Raw genomic sequence first — 20,259 nt, 5'->3', positions numbered from 1 at the left:
TGTCAGTGAACTTACTGTCTAAAATACAGAAGTACATGAGCCAACATACATGACATCGGTTTTGTCAATAGTTAAGCTTATTGCAAGCCATTCGAGCAAAGAACATCAGTAATACATGCCAGCTAGAACAGAGGAAATGTGTGAGGAAGGCAACTTTTGGCCTACTCGGTATCATCAGTGTACTTATGCGAGGAGCAGCCATGCATGTTGATAATATCAGACGGGGGTTGAATGTAAAATGTACAGAGCACTGAGCCGAGTATCAACAAACCCTTGGGTCAGTTGGCATGGAGAGGACAGAATGCCATCCACAACAACAGATTACATGCAACCATGGAAATATGAGCAAAAGCAAGCAAGACCCATACCATTAACACCAAAATGTTGAACCGAATCTCTCAAAGCAAGATAGGGTCAATAGCATCCAATGCTGCACTCAGTAAAGCCAGCACAGACACCAATCGTTCATCAGTCTTCTCAAGCACGCCACTGAGAACAGACAGTACAGCAGTCTCTGTACTATGGGTTTAATGGTAGGCAGATTGATAAGCCTCAGAGATTGTTCCGAGATTAGTAATTTTGCAACTGGGCAAGAATGACCCCTGTAAAACCTTAGACACAAACGTTCAAAACAGAGCAAAAATTCTTAAAACCATTGTTGTCAAGCTCATTATTATCTTCAGCTGCAGCATCACCACCACAAACTTAATATAGTAACTCTTCTTTCCCAAAACTAAAGGCAACATGGTTGTGATGAAATACCTTTTAATAAAAACTCAATTTGATTGAGTTTAATGTTGTTTTGTAATCATCGCCAGTAATGAAGTGCAGTCTACAACATATACTGTGTATACAAAATATATTGATAATATATCTCATTTGATCACAATACACTGCAAAGACCATCACATGCACAGAAGCTAGATAACTGTCAAATTTTGTCAACAGAACAATGATGCCGGAGACTGGCTAATCATCAACTGATATATGTCCTAGTGTAGTTCTCTCATATAACATTAGGTCTGATGGCCAGTTTCAGATCTTGTTATTAGACCAGCTGTATAAAGACTTAGGTACAGGTCCTATGCAGTCATGGATTCCATGTCTAATCTCAATCACCATAGCAGAAATACTGTAATATTTTTGAGCAGACCATTGCATTTCATTTTAGAGCAGGTTACACAAATGAATCATCATTCACCTATCCAACCTCAAAGCAGCTATAGAAGTTACAAAGATGAAATAACATTACTAAGAACAAGGAATAATTTTTTTTTATGCAAATCCATAATTTGGGGAGAACATAAGGGGGAAGACATCTTCCATCCTGTGAGACTGAGAAGACAGGATTGAGAACATTAGAGAGAAAAAAGGGATGCATGATATTTAATCATGGAAAAAATAGAATTACAATACAAGGGGAAAGAAAGGTGTCTTGCTTTCAAAAGTAATACTTGTAACCAGATAAAATTGTTTGCAATCATCGGTAAGATAAGAAAATCTGCCCTCGTTCTTTCCTTGCACGGAAACCTTTGGTGCTAAAACTTGGTCAGCGTTATCAGTGGATTCTTAAGTCAGTATACACCAAGATCACCAGAATTATGACATTATCGGTGCACGTTTTTATATAGCTGGTGACATATGTTAACCTCTGTTAAAGAAGTCCGTTACAGAAATAAGTCTTAAGTACATTGGTCTTATCTAAACAACTGTCAGATAATACAGTAGCAGACAACTGCAAATGCCCAAATCCTAAAAAGGAAGCAAAAAATTATTACAATGCCTTTACATGCATGTTTTCATCCTTGTCTGCATATGGATTCATAGATTTCCATTCTTTTTAATGAAAAAATAGATTTTAAATAATGCTCAGATATACGAATACTGCCATAGCAACAATGCTGCATTGTCAGTTTTTAACCGAGATAGGGTTTTGGTCAAATCACACAACTGCATTTAACTGTTCTCAAAAACAAAAAAAATAAGTAAAGCACATAACTACATTCCCTATACACATCCTTTCTTCCATGCACATAAAAATTAGAAGCTATTAACTTCATGAAATGTTCAACAAAGAATTTAGACCCACCATATAGCTCCTGCAGAAAGTTACCTCTGCTATAGACGATGGTATCCCAATTTAGAGGCAGGTTGTTAACAATGCTTTATACTCATAATAAGAAATTTATCTAATTGGAATCATTTGAACATATGCCAGAACAAGAGATTTTTATATATTTAAATCCTTCATAAACACTCCTTTTGCTCAAAAAAACTTAAATGGATAAAATGAAAGCAGGACTTACAGGTAGGATGAGCCATTGACTTTTAAAGTCATAAGACAAAATTAAGTCAAATAAAAAAAAAATGAGGAAAACTACCACTAAGGAATACCAACAGGAAAAATTGTCCTTGGCTCCCATGAACCAACCATCCTCCTAAAGGCAAAGTCTCACAGTGCTGTAGTTGAAGAAAGCACTGAACTATAAATAGCAGAGCACCACTCTTTTTTAAACTGACTTTTGGCTGTCCCTGATAAATCACATACCCACTGATACTGGGAGAATTTCTAGGCTCAAGCCAGCCTTGAACTGGCAACACCATACTCCGAAGTTAAAGGGGTAGGAAAAAGAATTTGAATCTGAGCACTTTAACATGCACATTGCTCCAAGAACTTTCAACCCAAAATAATCACATAGAGCTCAAGATTTTCTACTGAAATCAAATGCTAACACTAGTGTTGATTTCCCCCATTGATTAGGTTCTGGCAAACTTGACTTCAAGTTAAAGCAGTCAAGCTTTTAGAAAGCCCTTGCCAGAACCTAGTGATGTGCTACATTTAATGACATTTAAAACAAAATAAAAATCTCTCATACAGTCAAAATGCCAAACAGGATGCATGTGCCATGGCTTTAAAATGTTAGTATATTTAATTCTGTGCAATGTGTGTAATTCTTTTCTCCATCAAATCCACACAAACAATTCAATAAACTGCCCTTTATTACAATAATAAATATTTATTTCCATGTCAAAAGGCATTTGCATGCAATGCACATCCAAGTTCAATTTAACTGTCTTCTGGACAAAGCAGGGAAACAAGTAACCTCGAAATCTCTGCCTTTGACTTGCTGAGCAGATATATGATCCGCTTCAAAATCTTCAAGCAAGTGCAGATGGCCTTTATAACAATGAAATGTACACGTTTCTGAGTCAGTTCAAGTAAAGCTTTTCTCTGTTCACCACTTTCTCTCACTCTCGCTCAAACACTCTCAGACACAGCAGGGTAAAAGGTCAATATCTCATCTCCCCACCAAAAAAAAAAAAAAATCCTTTCAGCAACACAAATATCAAATCACTATGGGCACTCCTTTTTCCAGAAGCATCCATAGCACATAATCCAAGCATGCAGTTCTTCAGTAGGTGAGCCATTTCCTCCAAATAATATCTTTTCATCAATGGATGATGTCTCTCATACATATTCTTTTTCATTTTAAAATTTTTTTCTCTCTTAATCCAGAAGCCTTTCCTTTCAAACATGAAGCCTCTCTCTCAACTGCAAGCAGAAAACAGCAAAAGTTAAACACAAAATATGAGCATATTTCATAAAATCAAACATTAACATCCTCTGTTATTAACACTGAAACCTCCATGACTGTATGTGTCTTACAACATGGTTTTAACCAGCAGAAAAATACAACAGATCTCAGATCACATTAGGAAATACCCATCATAAAGACAGTGAGACACGTAGGTAGTGAGCTTATATTTCATGGTCAATACACCAAATTTCTCTGAACATGTTTACAGGCTTTCTTACACTATTGTGGCCACAGACACTGACATGGCAGAAAAGTCAAGCATAAAATTCATTCATATCCTTGTCCAGTTCCCTCACCTATTTTCCTTCTTCCACTCATCCAGCTGCTGCCGAATGGCCATCTGCCTCTGCTCGTTAGCTCGTTCTTCTTGCTCCACTTCCCGTTTCACCTTCTGCCACTTTTGCACCAAGGATGATACACCTTTCTTCTTCAGAGACAGGCCTCCACTTCCCAGCTGGGTCTTCACAATAAAGAACACAGATAAGCAATATATGTTCTGCCTGTCAAACCCCTCTTTTCACCACACTCATAAGCATTATGATTTGACCAATGATTTATTTGTCATGTTGAAGAAACAGATGAAAGCCATAAAAAAGGGGGAATCATTAAAACAAGTTTTTATGTTGTTGACTGAGGCTTAATCAAACCAACAAGGGCCATATATAATAAATGAACACATAAAATGATTATCACAAATGACATTAACAAGTCAGTAAGTTTTTACCACACCTTTTCTTTTTTCTTCTTTTTTTGTTTCTCTTGCCCTGCAGCATCTCCAGTGGCTGACACAGAAGCAGGACCCCCCAAACCCTTAGCATTTTCCTCTATGAAAGGAGAATCTGGACGCTCAGGTCCAATCCTACTTTTGACACCAGGTGCAGGATCAGATTGTTCAACAGACACATCATGAGCCTCTGAGTAATTCTGAGGCAATGGATTTTGCACCTGGGATGAAGCAAAGACATCCGATGACTCTGAACTAGGAGGTACAAGCAAATCGCCAGGTCCTCCAGAAGCTCCTGAGGACAATGCAGAGGCTGTGCCGTGGAATCTCAGCTGAGGTGGCTTAGAGATCACTGACTGGTCCCCTTTTACCTCTGTGACATCTTCAACTCGCATGGATGCCTCGTCCCTGGTCAATTCCTCTGATTTCATCTCACTTCCATCTTCACTTGCTTGGTCTTGACAGAGGCTGCTGTCACTGGAAGATTCATCTCTGCAGATATAGTGGTCTTCTTTGATACTTGCCTCTTCTGGTGGAAGAGGAGGAGGTGGGGGTGGTGGAAGGCCAAACAAGAGTTCTGTCCCGGGAGGAAGAGGTTCTCCAGGGAAGAACGACTGAATAAAAGACTGAGATTTACTGCTGAGCTCATTATGTCCTGCTGAACTGAATATCTTCATGCTTGAAGTATTGCTCTAGACAGAAAAACAAAAAAATTAGGTGCAAAGCTTTCATTTGTTAAAATTTTAAGATATATGTTAAGTAAACAAACTGTAACAAAAACAAAGAACGGAAAAAGCGAGAACAGAAAGTTTAAGCTTAGTAACTTTGTTTTATCTAAGCCTTTCATGTAATTTACCCGTCCGAATGAAAAATATAACCATCTTTCAATGTGTTACTACATATACTTAAACATAACTAATAAAATTAATTATTTGTTCACTTTTAGAAAAGTCAACATGGTTGTGTTGGTAACCCAAATGTTGACTAGGCTTCAGAGTAGTAGAAAGAAATAAAAAAATGGTGTTTGCAAACATTGAGCAACACAGTTATAGGTTTAGTTAGTTATAGGTGTTCACTAGCTTCATGCTTTTTGCCATCTTTGGTCTTTTGCTATCTAACATATAGTGATGCTGTCTCACATATTGCTTCCAATTTTTGTGAGCGTCTACTGAAGTAGCAGCATTAATAGGAAAAACTCTCATCTTTCTTAGCCTTCGGTTGCAGGGTGAAGGGATGAACATCAACATATAATAAACATATAATTCTGTCATTAAAGAAATTTCAAAAGCTTATGGGGGAGTATAACCTATTCAGGAAATCTATAAATACATCATTGAGTGCACCAGAATTTGAGCAGCTGCTCATGTTCTGTTCCTCTGCATGCTAGGATTATGTTATGAATTACCTCTGTAGTCACATGGATTAAAGATGTTTGATTTTTGTGGCTAGGTGGTTCCTTCTTTTCTGTCAAAGATTTATGGGAAAAGCACCACTTGTCCGGCCTTTTAGGGGGCTGACAATGATGTGCTCTCTAGACACTGAATGGCTACAAACTTGACTAGATAGCATTTTTCATTCTATTTGTTAGGAATGTTATACATAATTGTCTTCACACATTGTTTGTTACATTTGGTTTGAGTAAGACAATCCAACCCCCACCCAACCTTTGTTATCTGTGCAAATGATGTAAGCTCTATTTCCCTACATTCCAGACAAAGTACATAAATAACTAGCATTGCAAGTTCACTCAAATTTGTAAACGTTCACATCTAATCCTGATTACTACCAAGATTTGCAGCAGAAATTAAAACTTCGCATTATTTTCAAGACGCTTACCACATGACTGATGGTGATTTCGACAGCTGAATTCGGCTCACTTAGTTACTTTTTTTAGCTGCTACAACGGTCTAATAATGTCCTCACAGGAACATAGAATATAAGCATACACAAAATATTAAGCAAACAACCAACTGGACTTCAATCTGTCCAATGACTACTTCCTGTTTCTGTACCAGCATAGTGTAACTAGTAACAAAGACTGACACACAGGAAGACATACCTTTCCTGCTTCAATCTCCCCATCAGACATAGCCACTCCATCTAAGTCTTCCTCCTCCTCAAGCCTTGCATGTGCTGACATCTTCAATCCAGCCACATTTGAATCTGATGCTTTTGGTTTAACAATGGTGTGAGTTTTACTGCCATCTTCCTGCCCTGTAGCCTGTAGTGGTTCCACAAAAGAAGTCTGGTCAGACCCCGAAACTGCTCCAGATGCTGGATCTGGGTAGTCCCACTGTGATTCACCACTAGTAGTATTGGTGTAGAAGTATCTCCTGAAACTCCTGCATGGCAAAAAGCCACACAGCAAAAAAAAGATCCAGATGAAAAGTCATTCTAACACACTGTATTAAGCATCAACTCACAAAGATGGCGCAGGGAAAGGGAAAACAAAATATGTAGCACCCTCTTTATCCTCAGTGATATTCATTCCAAGGAAACCAGTTAATGGAGGTTTTTTCCCAACTTTGGGGCATTACTAAATGGATCAAACTACCAAAGTCCTTGTGTTTGTGTGTGTGTGTGTGTGTGTGTGAAGTTCACATGCACATTATAATGTGCATGTGAACAAATATGGATGTAGACCAATTGCATCCAATGAATACATTTTAAATGTTGCTCTTAATTTTTTTATCTTTATGTACACTCAAGTATTATGTAATATTTTGAACTGATAAAAGCTCCAGCTTTGAAACATGCACTGTAATGCCTCAAAAGATACTCTATCATACTGCATCTGAAAAAATAAACCCTTCTAAATGACAGAAGGTGACTAGCAAAAAGATAAGTCTACATGAAATCTTAGATATATTTTTATATGTAGGACAGGACATGATCTTCCAAAGGGACCAAACTGGGTTTAAACTACAAAATAAAGATGTGGCTATAAATGTCAACACAAAGTAGTTATCAACAAGGATTTTTATCGAGGATGGCCTGTTTACAATCTGCATTGATTTTCCAATTTCAGAATATGGATGGAAGTCTATACTTTTGTAAAACCTCCAAAAATATTTATATGATGGTTAAAAAACAGAAATCTTTATACTTTTCATTTATGAATTTGTTTTTTCAAAAACAAACCTTTTTACTGTAAAATTCAGCAATTTCCCATTGCCTAACTTCCTGTAGTCTTTAGTTTTCTATAAAATCTCTATGGTACAGGTATTTACAAGCTGGACTAGGAAGGATGGCATATTTCAACATTTTGTAAGGGGAGGGGGAGAAATATAACACAGTAATAAATGCCATTTGCTAGCATAGACTTGAAATAATGACCCGAAAAGTGAAGCCAGTTATAATAGGTGCATGGAAAATTTTCTGGAAGCAGGCAGAGTAAAGCATCATAAACTTGACTCTTGCTTCAAGAATTACTTATTACCCCAAGATAACACAATGTCCGATTGGTTACTACCCAGTCTGTCTACATATTCCTGGAACTTCTGTTTATCATGACAAAGACTCTGTAAACAAACCCCTTGAAGTAAAATGAAAAGGATCCTGGTTAGTTGCAAGACTGTGCAAGTGAACTTAATGCAAATGTGTAGCTGATAAATTTTAAACAACAACAGCAGACACATTTTTTTAAATAGCCTTTATTCTTTATTTCAAAGATACATGGTACATGGTCAATCGTCTCTGTCCTTCGAAGTGCAGCAGGTCAAACAATCTTGTGCAGAATGCTTCGCTCTTCCTTAAACTTGAGCCTTAATTTTATCATATATGATGAAAATGCTTGTATACCCCTTCAAAATAAGCAATGCCTAATCGATCTGAATTGAAGTGCCAAAAAACAATTCCTTGGGATCATTATCCCTTGTTCTAGGGAAGTACAGTGTGTTCCACTGGTTCCTCCTAAGAACAAGGAAGTCTGGAGGAAATAGTTTCTAATGTCATCTGAGGGCTGCATCTTATTCTTTGAGGAACTAAGTCTTTGCATGGATGTCCACTGTTGTAAGTTCTGGAAAGTTGCTAATTATTAACATGAACAAACTGAAAGTCAGCTGCCAAACAATAATAGGTCAGAAGTTATCCACCTTGACCTTTAATTGTCGCATCTTCTAGGAAAAAAAAAACACCACATGCACACAAAAATTTATGTGCAATATACAATAATGGCCTGGAAGAAAAATTAGGTTACAAGTTCTGGAAAAGAATTCATAATATAAATTATACAGCACACAACTACGCATATAACAAACATCACAGACATTTAAGACAAGTTCAGCTAAGGACCTGAACATGCAATTCTCCTTTTTTAAAGAAAATTGTCAGCTAAAAATTAGACTAAAATAAATGAGATCAAAGATATTTAGTAAATGCAATTTCTTTTTCTCCTATGCTGTCAATGCCTACCACATGCTTATCCATAACTTTGAATTTAAAATTACCCTAAACTCAAATTATAGTAGTATACAGCAACTCTACAATAAAGACAGGATTAGAACACATTGATAGATGCTACCTGGAAGCAAAATATCGACTACATTGCTTCATATTAGCCATTCCCCTAGCACTGTGCAGTATGCTGTGCAACTGGCCTTCATTACAAAAATATATTCTGATTGATTTAGAAATTTCTGTTTTGACCTATTAACCTTTAACTACATTCAGAGGCTACTAACAGTATATTTAAAGGGGTGTCAACTCCACTAATGTCACATAATCTGAGTTAAAAAATAATCTTGATGAAAGACTACCATTGGAAGTAAAAGGGAATTTTTGGGGGGATGAAAATTTGACGTAGATGCTCTTCCATGATTATGGACAATCTAGATCAACATCTTAGTTCCACACTTGTCTTTTTATTATATCATTGAAATATATAAGTCCTAATTTGTCATTAACTGAATTTTTTTTAACATGATAAATAGCATATGCAACTACATCTTTCTAATAATGACACTCCTTGCTAAAGTTATTTGTTAACTTATATATTAGCTCATATCCTTTCTACTACTACTATTATTATCTGCATTCCTAACCACTCTGACAATGTTGTACTTTTGTTTCTCTCTAGTACTTTTATTATTAAAATCAATTCCTATGACACAACTGTCTAATAGATAATCTGGTGAAGAAGAGATGAGATATTGTGAATTCTCTTGAGCACTTACTAGAAGCTTATACTAGAACATACTACTGGCATTTGTAACATGCCTGGACAAGAAAATTCATATGTTTATTATCCTTTTTCACAAAGTCATTACAAGTAAGGATGAAAAGTAAACATCTGCATTAACTAGTAACTGAACCAAAAAGAAAAAAAAAGTGTACATAATAAAAACAGAAGAAAAGTTTAACCTCACAACTCACCACCAGGGTTCCATGATGCTCACACTGTCCCGACGCAGACTGTCGTGGCAAAACTTGTGAGGAAGCGATGGCTGCAGCAATGTTTTCATGAAGATCTTGATTGTTTTTGCCTACATTATACTTTGTTCATAGCAAGCACATAAGAAGAGCTGCGCTGTGCACTGCAGCTACCATTGTTTGTTCATAGTCATCTCAGTCCACACATTACTATGCTGTCGGAATGATGGGGGCCAGTGTGGCTAACAGTTATGTATGGACCATTTCTGTGTGCACAGAGAATGTAGGCTCTTCTGATGTTTTATATGCCCTTTTTCTTTTTCTTTTTTTTTTTATAAATTCCACGGCTTCAGGAATTTTTGTTCATCCTCTGCTTGAAACTTTCCTTCTAGGCTTCCTTAAAGAGTAGCAGAATTTTCATTTTCTTGGGATTTTAGCCTTAATTTTTGTGCTTTCTTTTGTAATTTAATCTATGCCAGATGCACTATGTAGTCTACAGTATTTAAGCAAAGAGGTACGTCAACAATACCAGCACTGTTACTAAATCTAGGTGAGTCTGGTCCATACATATAAGCTCTAAATCTGGTAATGGTGTGGTGGTGGCAGAGGAGATGACAGCAATGATGTCTGCAGCAGCAACAGCAACAGCAGCAGTTGCAGAAGAAGAGAGACAGGTGAGATATGGCGTACCTGTCCCAGTGGCAGGCCCAGCCTGGTGGCACAGCACTGTTCTCATACTGCTGTAGAGTGGCATTAACCTCTGACATGCGCTGAAAAAAGTATTCACTGTTAAGCCCTCCTTCTTGCCAGTCCTTGAGCCGAGTCTGCAAAAACATGCATTCCGTAATCTTCATTCTTTGTAGTATAACAATATAGTCATTCTTAATTGAAAATCCCCAGAAACAATTTCATTAGTTACTTACAACTGAAGTGACCTTCTCATCCAACTTCTGTCTTTTATTTTGTTCACAGAAGGTTTACAAGCAGAACAGATGGACAGAAAACCAGAATGCACATAGCATTGGCACATAAAATGAGTATTAAGGTATAAAAAGATGGCTGAGCATATCCGTGTGTGAAAGCAGCACACACATGAAACTAAAAGAATAAAAACATTTTTTTTTCAGCTAACCTGCAGCTGAACAGCAATGACCTGAAGACGGCTGAGGCCAGTCTCTGTCACACCCAGGAAAGCCAGCTTTGCTAGGGCTGTGTCTGCTTTCTCCTGGACCTCAGTCTGTAGGAAATAAAAAACAGCCCTTCTGAGCAATGGTAGATACAATATAGTCTTTTACTGTACTGTGATATGAAAATGGAACTTTACTTTGCTTAAAATGTAAATAAAATCTGTTTAATCTTACAAATTTGAACAATGTGCTAATGTTGTTAGTAAAAAGCACCCTAAGAAATTATCATAAAATTAAGAGGCATTCCAGGAAGTGGAGGCTAAATCAGAATGATAAATTTTATTATGTTTGACTGGAAGTTGCGGCTAAATTAGAATATAGTCTTGAGCAAGTTAAGCATTTGTAGAAGACATATTCATACCTTCTGAGCCGATATATCATATAGAAATAAAGGATTTCTTTCATAAAAAGAACTAGTTGCATAAACTTGCACTGTAACATTTAATTCAGTTTAAAAACAAAACAAATAAAACTGGCAGCAGATAACTAGAAAACAAAACAGCGTCATGCAAATAAAATAAATATGGCTTTATGTTGGTAAGGAGCAAGTCAAAAAGCACACTTTATTTGAAATCAATATTTAAAAGTTATAGATAAAAAGGGTTTGACAACTTAGCCTTAGATAATGTGGGACACCAAGTCTAGGGAAGGCATGTGGAAAGTGAAACTCAAAACATTTCCTTACACTTTTGCACCTTCCCCGACAGACCACATACCTATTCTTGCAAAGTGGTTGCTGGGTCAGCAAGGGGAGTAATTCAGCTACTAAACTCAAGCACAGCCCTGTAACCTCCCGCTCCACAATCTAGCACAATAACCACTAAGCTAGACTCCTTCTCCATTTTAAAGTATGAAAAAACAAATGAAAATAATGAGAGAACAGACAGCAGCCAAAACAACTTTTTTGACCCCTTTCACAAAGCAGTACATAAATGTCCAATTGCCATCTTTTGTACGAAAGTATAACAAGAGACGTCCAACATTTATTTGCAGTGATTCTTAGATCATACTGCCTGTTTTGGCTGCAACATATATCTTAAAATTCAAAGCATTAGGCAACAAGGTTTATGAAAATAATATTTAAAAAATAAAAATTATGCTACACTTTCAGGAATCTCACCTTGCTGTCTGCTACTTCAGGTGGTTGATTCAGTAAGGCACTGACTGAGAGAACTTCTATAGGTTCTGTACCAGCAGCCTCTTCTAGCTGACCCTGAGTGTCATTTGCTTCAGGCATTTTCTCATCCTTATCCAGTTCCTCTTCTTCATCTGATTCATCTGTAAGCAGAAGCAATATTCAATGAAAATGCATGAAGGTAGAGATAGCACCCTCATCCTGCCATTTTAGGCATAATGCAGTCACTTGATAAAGGGGAGAAAATTGCACCTTAACAACAGAATTAAAATTTTTCCTAGATAAAGTTAACACCTTTTCTACCATATTTTTGTCATGTTTGGCTTTTCTCATAATTTCTTTCATCCAAATTTTTATCTGAAATAAATACCATCGGTGAATTCTCTATTTTAACATTTTTTTGTTGTTGTTACTAGCAGACATGGTCTTACATGTTGAATAACTGACATGACAAAATAACAGATCTGTTCCCCTATTCAGTTTCACATTAAAAATCATTTCTACGTGGAAAGATAGATATAGAGTATGCATTAAAAGGCAATAAAAATGTAGGATTTTTCAGCATAGAAGTGTGATTAATGAAGTTATTCACATTATGTAAAAAAAATATGCAAGTGTTGGTGACAGCAAAACAATCAAGATGATAATTTCTTTCATGTTGCCAATACTGTGTAAGACCTTGAAAATAGTGGAGTTAAACCACTTACAAGCATCATATGCAACAAGTCTAGCTTTCTTCTCTGTTGGCTTTCTGTTTTCTTCTGCTTCTTCCGATTTGCTATCTTCTGCTTTTCGCTTAGAGCTGACCTGAATACCACAGGAGGAATCTGATGCTGTATCTGCAACATCTTTGAAGTCTACATCTTTCGCTGCTGCTCCTATTGCAAGATAATCAGTCTGTGGTTCTTGAGGAAGGTTGCTGGACTCTGGATTCTGTGTCACTGAAGGTGACAATGGCAAAGCAGCTGTCTCAGCTTGTGAAGACTCCACTAAATGCTCCATTTCCAGTTTTTGAAGTTCCGCCTGAAAATTACATTTACTTCATGCCGTTTCTATCAAATTATGAGAGTCATTTACCATTTGACTAGCTATAATAGTGAAAAGACATGAAAAAAAAAAAAATCAAAGCTAAAATTACAACTCTACAAGTCCCTAAAAAGTGGGCCAACCCTGTCATGTTTTTCCAGTTAATAAAACCTTACCTTCTTTTTCTCCAGTTTCTTCTCCAGGGCTTTTTCCAAAGCTCTATCCAGGTCATCGATATCATCAAAATCCATATCAAAGTCATCATCTTCGTCTAATGTGTTTGGTCCAGCACTAATAGATAGCTTTTCTCCCTCACTACCAGCAGATGACTGAGTAAGCTTAGTGTCATCAACACTCTCACCACTAAGCATGTCCTTATTGGCCGAAGACACAAGTTCTGGCTGGGAGAAAGATTCACTTTTTGTAGCACATTTTTCCTGTATATCTATTTTATTTGCTTCCAGAGAAACTGGAACAACATGATCCTTGACCTCTTCCAGTACAGGAACAAAATGAGATGTTTCATCAGCTAGTATAAAAGCTGATTCCTGGGACTTCACTTTGGCAGTATCATCAACACCACCGGCAAAAGGTTTGGCATTTTCTGAAGAAGGTAAGGAAGCAGCTTCGTGATGAACAGCCGTCACTATGTGTGTAGCACTGTGGTCAGCTTCCTCAGCAGACAAACCATGAACAGTAATCAATTTCTGAATCGAATTCTCCCCTTCGATATCATTTCTTTCACCGTTTGATGTTGCTACTGAGAGCTGAGGGGCTAATTCCACGTCGTCCTTTTTCTCTTTGTGAGGGTGTGAAGTTTTTTGGTGCTTAGAAGACCTCTGCAACAAGGCTTCTTCTGTGACTGCCTGTGAAGATTCTGTGCTGCCAAGATGACCATTTTTGGAGCTGACCTCTGTCATTAAGTGTTTGGCATTTTTGGAGCTGACCTCTGTCATTAAGTGTTTGGATTCCTTTTCCTGCCTGTACAAAATGGATACTAACTGTTACTTTGTGTGGCAAGGTCATCATAAATAATTGTTCTATATTTTAATCATGCACTTCAAATGATAGGTTTAAAGTATGACAAAGTATTCTGACAAAGTATTTACAGCACACAAAAAAGAATAGACACTGAGACTATTATTCATCAAAACAATGCAAAACTTATACCTCTCATATGCTGATTTCCAACATCTAAACTTCCTTAAAAGTGAGAGGGTATTTTTATCCTTTCAGCCTCAAATTATATTTTTAAAAAAACAACAAAAAATACTGGATACAGCTTGTTAAACTGAGGTGCACTTGCCACCCACAAAGTGCATGAGGTTTAGAGGCTTTCCCCAGTTCATATTGCTGTTTTAAACACCTGTAAAGGGAGGTGACAAATACAATGCTGGCTGGTCATGCTTTGCTAGCTGCTTTTAACTAGCCCAACGAGGTCCCCTCCCTTCCCACAGACAAAACCATTCTTTCCTGCCAGATGGTGGATGTTTTGCCTCTAGGTGATAACAGATGGCTTAACTGTACCAAACAGGTACTGAACCAGCATGTCTTTCGATTTGGACATCCCTGTTCTAGCCATTCCTAGCTTATCTGTTATCTGTTTCCTTGTTCCAACATTTCAAATTATACCGATTATATTTCCTTATCCGAACTCTTAAACCGATTGTAGCTGCTCAGAAGAACATGCTGGAGATTGGCTATACGAAGACTTGTTTTCTTTATCTTCCATTTTAGCTTACTTTTTTCTTAAGGCCCTGCCATTTATTGCCAGTAACCCACTGTGCCCTTGATACTCAATAAGTATCCATAAAGGGTAAATGTTAAGCACACTTCAATGATATGATTCCAAAATGCCACTCAACTTTGCTTAAGAAACAAGATTTTTCTTAAAAGTATCACCAAAATTGTACTAAAATGAGTTCCCACCTTTTCTGCTCACGTCTTTTCTTCAGAACTTTCAGCCTGCTATCAGGAATAGCAGCCAATTTCTCTTCATATTCCTTATAAAGCAGCAAGTACTGGGTATAATCAGGTGGTATCTCCCATGTCACTTCATTGGTTACTGTATTCCAGTAGTAGTAGTACTGTGTCGTTTCATCCTGAACCATCTGCCACTGGCTTAAAGGTTCTAAGAAAAAAAGTGAGAACACCATCCCAGGTTAATACTCCAGTCACTGATACTTGCTTAAACAAAAGACCACCTGCATCTTTGCATAGATGTAGAAGTATAACTTATGCATAGACAACTTAAATTTTGCAACATTTAGCCTTTTGAACAAGCAAGCAGTATTTGTGCAGCACCTAGGGAAGGAGGGGAAGAAACATCTCTCTCATTCACTAAAGCCATTTGCACGCTCACAAGGCACCATGATTCAAGTAATTATTTAAATGTTTTAAAAAAAAGTCCACACACCTTCAGGTAGCTCGTCTTCTTCTAATTTTGCATCTTGATGAGCGAGTTTTTCTTCTTGCTTTACAAATTCGGACTCTCCTTTGACAAACATAGACTTGTATGCACTGCTTGAAGATTGCTTGACCTTTTTAAGTTGATCACCTTCTTTATCCACATTTGCATCAGATTTAAGAACATAACCATAGTCACGAGGTCTGTGTTCACTTAAGACTGCACTATCAAGATCACTTTGTGCTAACATCTCTTCCTTGTCACCACTATGTTGTTTAGGTTCTGTTGAAATGGACTCAATTTCCTGGAAAGATTTTGATCAAAATTTTAAAAATTTAAAAAGAGATAAAAAAAATGAAATAAATATGCCATTAGACATTAGAAAAAAATGAAAACAGAAAAAAAATGCACAATATATGGGCACTTACTGCCAAAAAACTAGCAACTTCAAAGTCAATATTGCTTCCTTCTGTCTTGGCTAAGTGATCAGATTGTCTTTGTCCTATGCCAACTTGTAACCCCTGCAATTCACAGACACTTGTTGAAGGTGTCACCTCTGTAACAAAAAAAAAAAATATGCAGAATTTCTATGAAGCTTATACGTGCTTGGTTTTGTGTTTTAATGCCAAGTTAGAAATGTTATGGAAATAGAAAGCCATATTTAGATACAAATTGTGTGGGCTGGAGACAAGATCTGCCCAGAACTTAAAGAAAGAGCTTGATTGAATTCTATTTTCAAGTTCTAGATATGAGCATGTCATTTCAATAACCTGTGACAAGGGAAAAAAGTGATAGCCGCTGATTGTAAACTAGACAACAGAATGAACTAATATGTCTCACCTTCCTGTTTGCTCTCCACAGTTTCCTCATCACTTTTTTCATCCTCCTCATCATCATCTTCTGGGTCACTACTGTACTGACCAACCAAGTTCAAAAGAGGATTTGAAGCTTAAAATAAAAAGAGGATAAACAATGTTAGCATTTTGAGGTAAAACTCCAAACAAGTAAATAGAAGAAAAAAAAAAAAAAAAAAAAGAGTCCTCAAAAAAAGTAATGTTCAAGTTATCAATTTAAATTATTCTAATATTCACTGACCTAAACTAGCTAAGCATTCTGCATTTCATCATCTAGTTTTAGATTTGGAGTAATAAAATAAGGGGATACTTCATTTCATAATGTCCTTTGCATTTTGAATAAACAGCTAAAGTGAAATCCTACCAGCATGACTCCTTTCTTCATTCTGTTGGCTTTGGTACCCATGCCTCCCTGTCAAGAAATGTAAAGAATTACAGAATTTAAACAACATGCAAAAGAACCTGGCAATGTTTCAAGAACAACTTCCCTTTGCACAAAATTATTGCTTTTTAATGATCTAACAAGTAAAAAAATGAGAATTACAACATATATTTTACAGGTATACAGATTTTCAAAAAAAATCAAATAGACAAAAATTTTCTAAAGTCTGGAAAAAAGTCCAATCAACTAAAAAGAGAATTATTGGCAAACAAAAGAGTTTCAGAAATAAAAAACCAGGGATTTAGATTATCATCAATAGTTAATAATTAAGATTTCTTTAAATTAATAAAGGAATGTATTGTATGATGTACTTACTAGTCTGATGAGAGCTACTGCTGTCATCAAGTTGCAAAACCTGCCTCCGTCCACGTCTTCCCATTTTCTTTGGTGACTCACGAAACAAGAACACTAATGGCAACTAAAAAGCATCTGGAAAAAGATTGAGATTAATGGTAGTCACACTTAAAATAAACTTCTGACTGATCAGTTCACTGACCTATTTTCTCATTTTGTAACAGTTTTTACCTTATGCATTACTATCTGCTTAAATTCACATTTTAGAATTTTGATGGTTTTAGACCTGATTCAGTTTTGGATCTATGGGGTTCATTGCCTGAAATATTCATTGTTATCTTCTTTTATAACTTTTTGATAGTGATACAAGAATTTCTAACTTGATCATTCTTTTGCTTTTACTGAATTTTGCCAGATTAAGCCTCCATTAGCTCACAGTTTTGATGTCCACTGACAATGATTGCTATAGAGATTACCATGATGTTTTTCTCTCACTGCTGCATTCTGAATAAGTAATATTCCACTTTTTTTTTTTAATTCCAATGAAATCTTGAACCCAGCCTTTATTTCTATCTGCATATTACTCCTGGAATATTCAGCCTTTCATGTAGTTGGCAACTCTTTTTGTGGTGTTTTTAACGGGCAATAAAGGGTGGTCTGTATAAAGTATGTACAAAGGGAACTCTCAGAAAGTATAGCAGAGGGGTGGTGTGTCATGCCTGCAGTAAGCAGTCTGATCTCTGAAGAAAGGTGCCAGGCAGAAGTAAAGCCTGAATATACTGTTCATGGTTGTTGTTTGAAAGAATCAAATATACCCTAGCATCAGACTTGCATATAAAAGATTATTTAGTGGATGTCCTTGACTTAGCCTGCACAGTTTTATGTTTTAAGTGTGTTAAAGAAAATGAATTGGTGGTGCATAGTATATGTGCAGGTGAATGTGTGCAGAAATAGGGAATGAAAATTATATGTATCTAATGCATAAAGTGCTGAGGCAAACGTGTGACTGATAAACATCAAAGTGGCAGCCATCATAAGACATGTTCCTTGTGCAATGTCACCTGGCTAATAAATTCTTTTCCTTAATTAATAAAGCAACCTGTCCACTGATTCAACATAATTAGAATAAGTTTCAATGCATATAGTGATTCTTGTTTATAAGACAATACCTTTGTAAAACTTCATCAGTAAAATATCACTCATATTAGATAACTCTGTTATGACAATTTAACATTTTAATAAGAAAAACAATGAAATATTTTATATACTACAAATACGTAAGCAATTTATATCTTTCAAGAATTTGAACAGGTCACTGATGAATGCTGTTGTAGATACTTACACAACAATATGGGATACAACAAACAATATCTAAAATAAGCAAAATGTATCGCTCATTAAAATGTACTATTATCAGGTGACTACCATGTTTCTATTAGTTCGAGCAGATGGGTGTGCCATGTTATAATGCTTGAACAGATGTTCTATGTACAATCCCGATGAAAAAAAAACTTTATTTAAGAGGTTTACAGAATAAGCAAAAGTTATGCTTTTTTTACATTAGACTAAGTAGTGGAAATAAAAAACTCTACATCAATTCAAATTAAGACAATAAAGACATAGAGAGAAATAATGATATATACAAACATGGTGTCTGATATCTGAATTGACAGTTTTTGTTGCTTTTTTGTGATTAGTTTTGTTTGTTTTGCCCATGCAAGTAATAGATGAGTACGCTGGGTAGGAAGCCTTATGTAAGTAATCAAAGGGTTTGGAAAAGGTGTTGTAGGAGTCCCACTTTGAACTTGTATAGACTAAATTCTGTTCTTTGGAGATCCAAGGGAAGGTTGTTCCAAGGAACACCGCCAGAATATTTCGGGCTCATCTTGAATAGCTCAATTCTCAATATGGAACTAATGAGCCTGAGACCCTCATATTATTTTGATAGAGAAGATAGTAGAGCGTCTAAGAGACACTTTGCCTGTTAGTATTTTAAAGATGAGCATACTTTTGTTGAATTTTAGTCTGGTTAATAGTGGTAGAACCCCTGGAGACAGGAAATCGTGAGAAAACATTGCTATTAACGAACCGGTGAAAAAGATATTTTAAGGGTAGTTTGGTTTTGTTTTCTTTTTTAACATCGGTTAAAATTAGGCCGAGCTGGTAAGGCTCATAGCGTCGATTGCCACCCACTTGTTCCAGATATTTCTGCGTTAACTTACCTTGCACAAAACATGCATGTATTTATACTTTTACACACGCATTTACAGAAAGCATACCAAGACAGCGACACCTATTACACATACATCGATGGAAGAGGGCGACACATTAAAACTTTCTCAGTAGACAAATTTAAAGCTGATAAAATTAGGAATCATGATCGGTTTCTAACGTGTTTTCAATACATTAATAAATATTTTTCCCATTATTTTTATTTATTCCTGTCCATATCGATAAATGATGGTCAGTTTACACAGTAATTTTTGTTTTTAGTATCACATAAAAAAAAATTGTATGGTTAAATAAAAATATAGATTTGACCAGGTCTTATAAAAGGTTAATATATTTTACATCTCTTGCATTATTAAAATTACAACTAAACTCCGTCTAACGACAAAATCTTACCAATGAAGACAGTCTCGCATGATCTATGTACATGCAGTCCGTCCTTATGACTTCCGCATGCGCTGAACTTCGTCTGCTCGTCTTCCGTTTAGACCACCGTTTTCTATGCGCGCGAGCGCACACACCCATACAGAGAAACAAGCTCTGGCCCGGACATTTTTAACCGATGCAAAACAAAGATATCCTTGTCAACCGGTTCATTAAAGGTAGCATATTAAGGACCCACAACTTCAAGATCTACTCTCCGTTGTTCAATCTGCTAAGTTCCACTGCTCTGTTCATTGGGATTGTACCAATACTAGTTTGTTGGTCACGCGTTCTCTCAAGTAATGTACCTATAAGAAGAAAATTTTAAAAAATTGAAAACGCAAACCTTCAACAACAATCAAACCTCTATCTTCGGCATACAATACAAGTTTTAGCGCTGAAGTAGCCGCTCCTCTGTGCAAGTAGTTCAGACCAAAATAAAGGAAGTTAAGCGCATGCGCAAAACGGATGGACGTGCTATGTGTAGCAGTATATGAGCTATGCAGGACGCCATTATTTTAACAGCTGAGTATGGAAGGTGCTATTTCGTTGGCTCGTACAAAGATCTG

At 36.5% G+C, this 20,259-nt stretch overlaps 1 protein-coding gene across 3 annotated transcripts; it reads right to left on the bottom strand.

Moving 5' to 3' along the window:
• Window positions 1-748: 748 nt before the first annotated feature.
• Window positions 749-20,183, bottom strand: LOC112558483 (formin-binding protein 4-like). 3 transcript variants are annotated; one of them, XM_025228942.1, is made up of 16 exons: window positions 20,037-20,183; window positions 17,060-17,173; window positions 16,667-16,714; window positions 16,289-16,396; window positions 15,877-16,004; window positions 15,458-15,752; window positions 14,971-15,172; window positions 13,218-14,022; window positions 12,723-13,038; window positions 12,001-12,158; window positions 10,826-10,930; window positions 10,384-10,517; window positions 6,383-6,665; window positions 4,329-5,015; window positions 3,896-4,059; window positions 749-3,553 (listed from the first exon to the last, which is right to left on the bottom strand). In XM_025228942.1, the coding sequence occupies exons 2-16, from the start codon at window positions 17,121-17,123 to the stop codon at window positions 3,550-3,552; spliced, it is 3,501 nt and encodes a 1,166-aa protein (XP_025084727.1). In that variant the 5' UTR covers window positions 17,124-17,173; window positions 20,037-20,183; the 3' UTR covers window positions 749-3,549. The 3 variants fall into 3 exon arrangements, with proteins under 3 accessions (XP_025084727.1, XP_025084728.1, XP_025084726.1); XM_025228943.1 differs by having other exon boundaries at window positions 20,055-20,163; XM_025228941.1 differs by lacking the exon at window positions 20,037-20,183 and adding an exon at window positions 19,664-19,995.
• Window positions 20,184-20,259: the final 76 nt, after the last annotated feature.

This window comes from Pomacea canaliculata, linkage group LG3 (genome assembly GCF_003073045.1).
Source record: "Pomacea canaliculata isolate SZHN2017 linkage group LG3, ASM307304v1, whole genome shotgun sequence".
NCBI lineage: Eukaryota > Metazoa > Mollusca > Gastropoda > Architaenioglossa > Ampullariidae > Pomacea > Pomacea canaliculata.
Note: the sequence above shows the minus strand (reverse complement) of the source record. Positions and strands in the feature narration are given on the sequence as shown.

Bases quoted from the DNA above. Each gene is read 5' to 3' on its own strand.
- LOC112558483 (XM_025228942.1), bottom strand. From the start codon at position 17,123: ATGGGAAGACGTGGACGGAGGCAGGTTTTGCAACTTGATGACAGCAGT. The intron at 13,039-13,217 runs GTAAGGTTTTAT...TGTAATTTTCAG, and splicing joins AGAAACTGGAGAAAAAGAAG to GCGGAACTTCAAAAACTGGA. The intron at 6,666-10,383 runs GTACGCCATATC...TTTGCCATGCAG, and splicing joins TGGGCCTGCCACTGGGACAG to GAGTTTCAGGAGATACTTCT.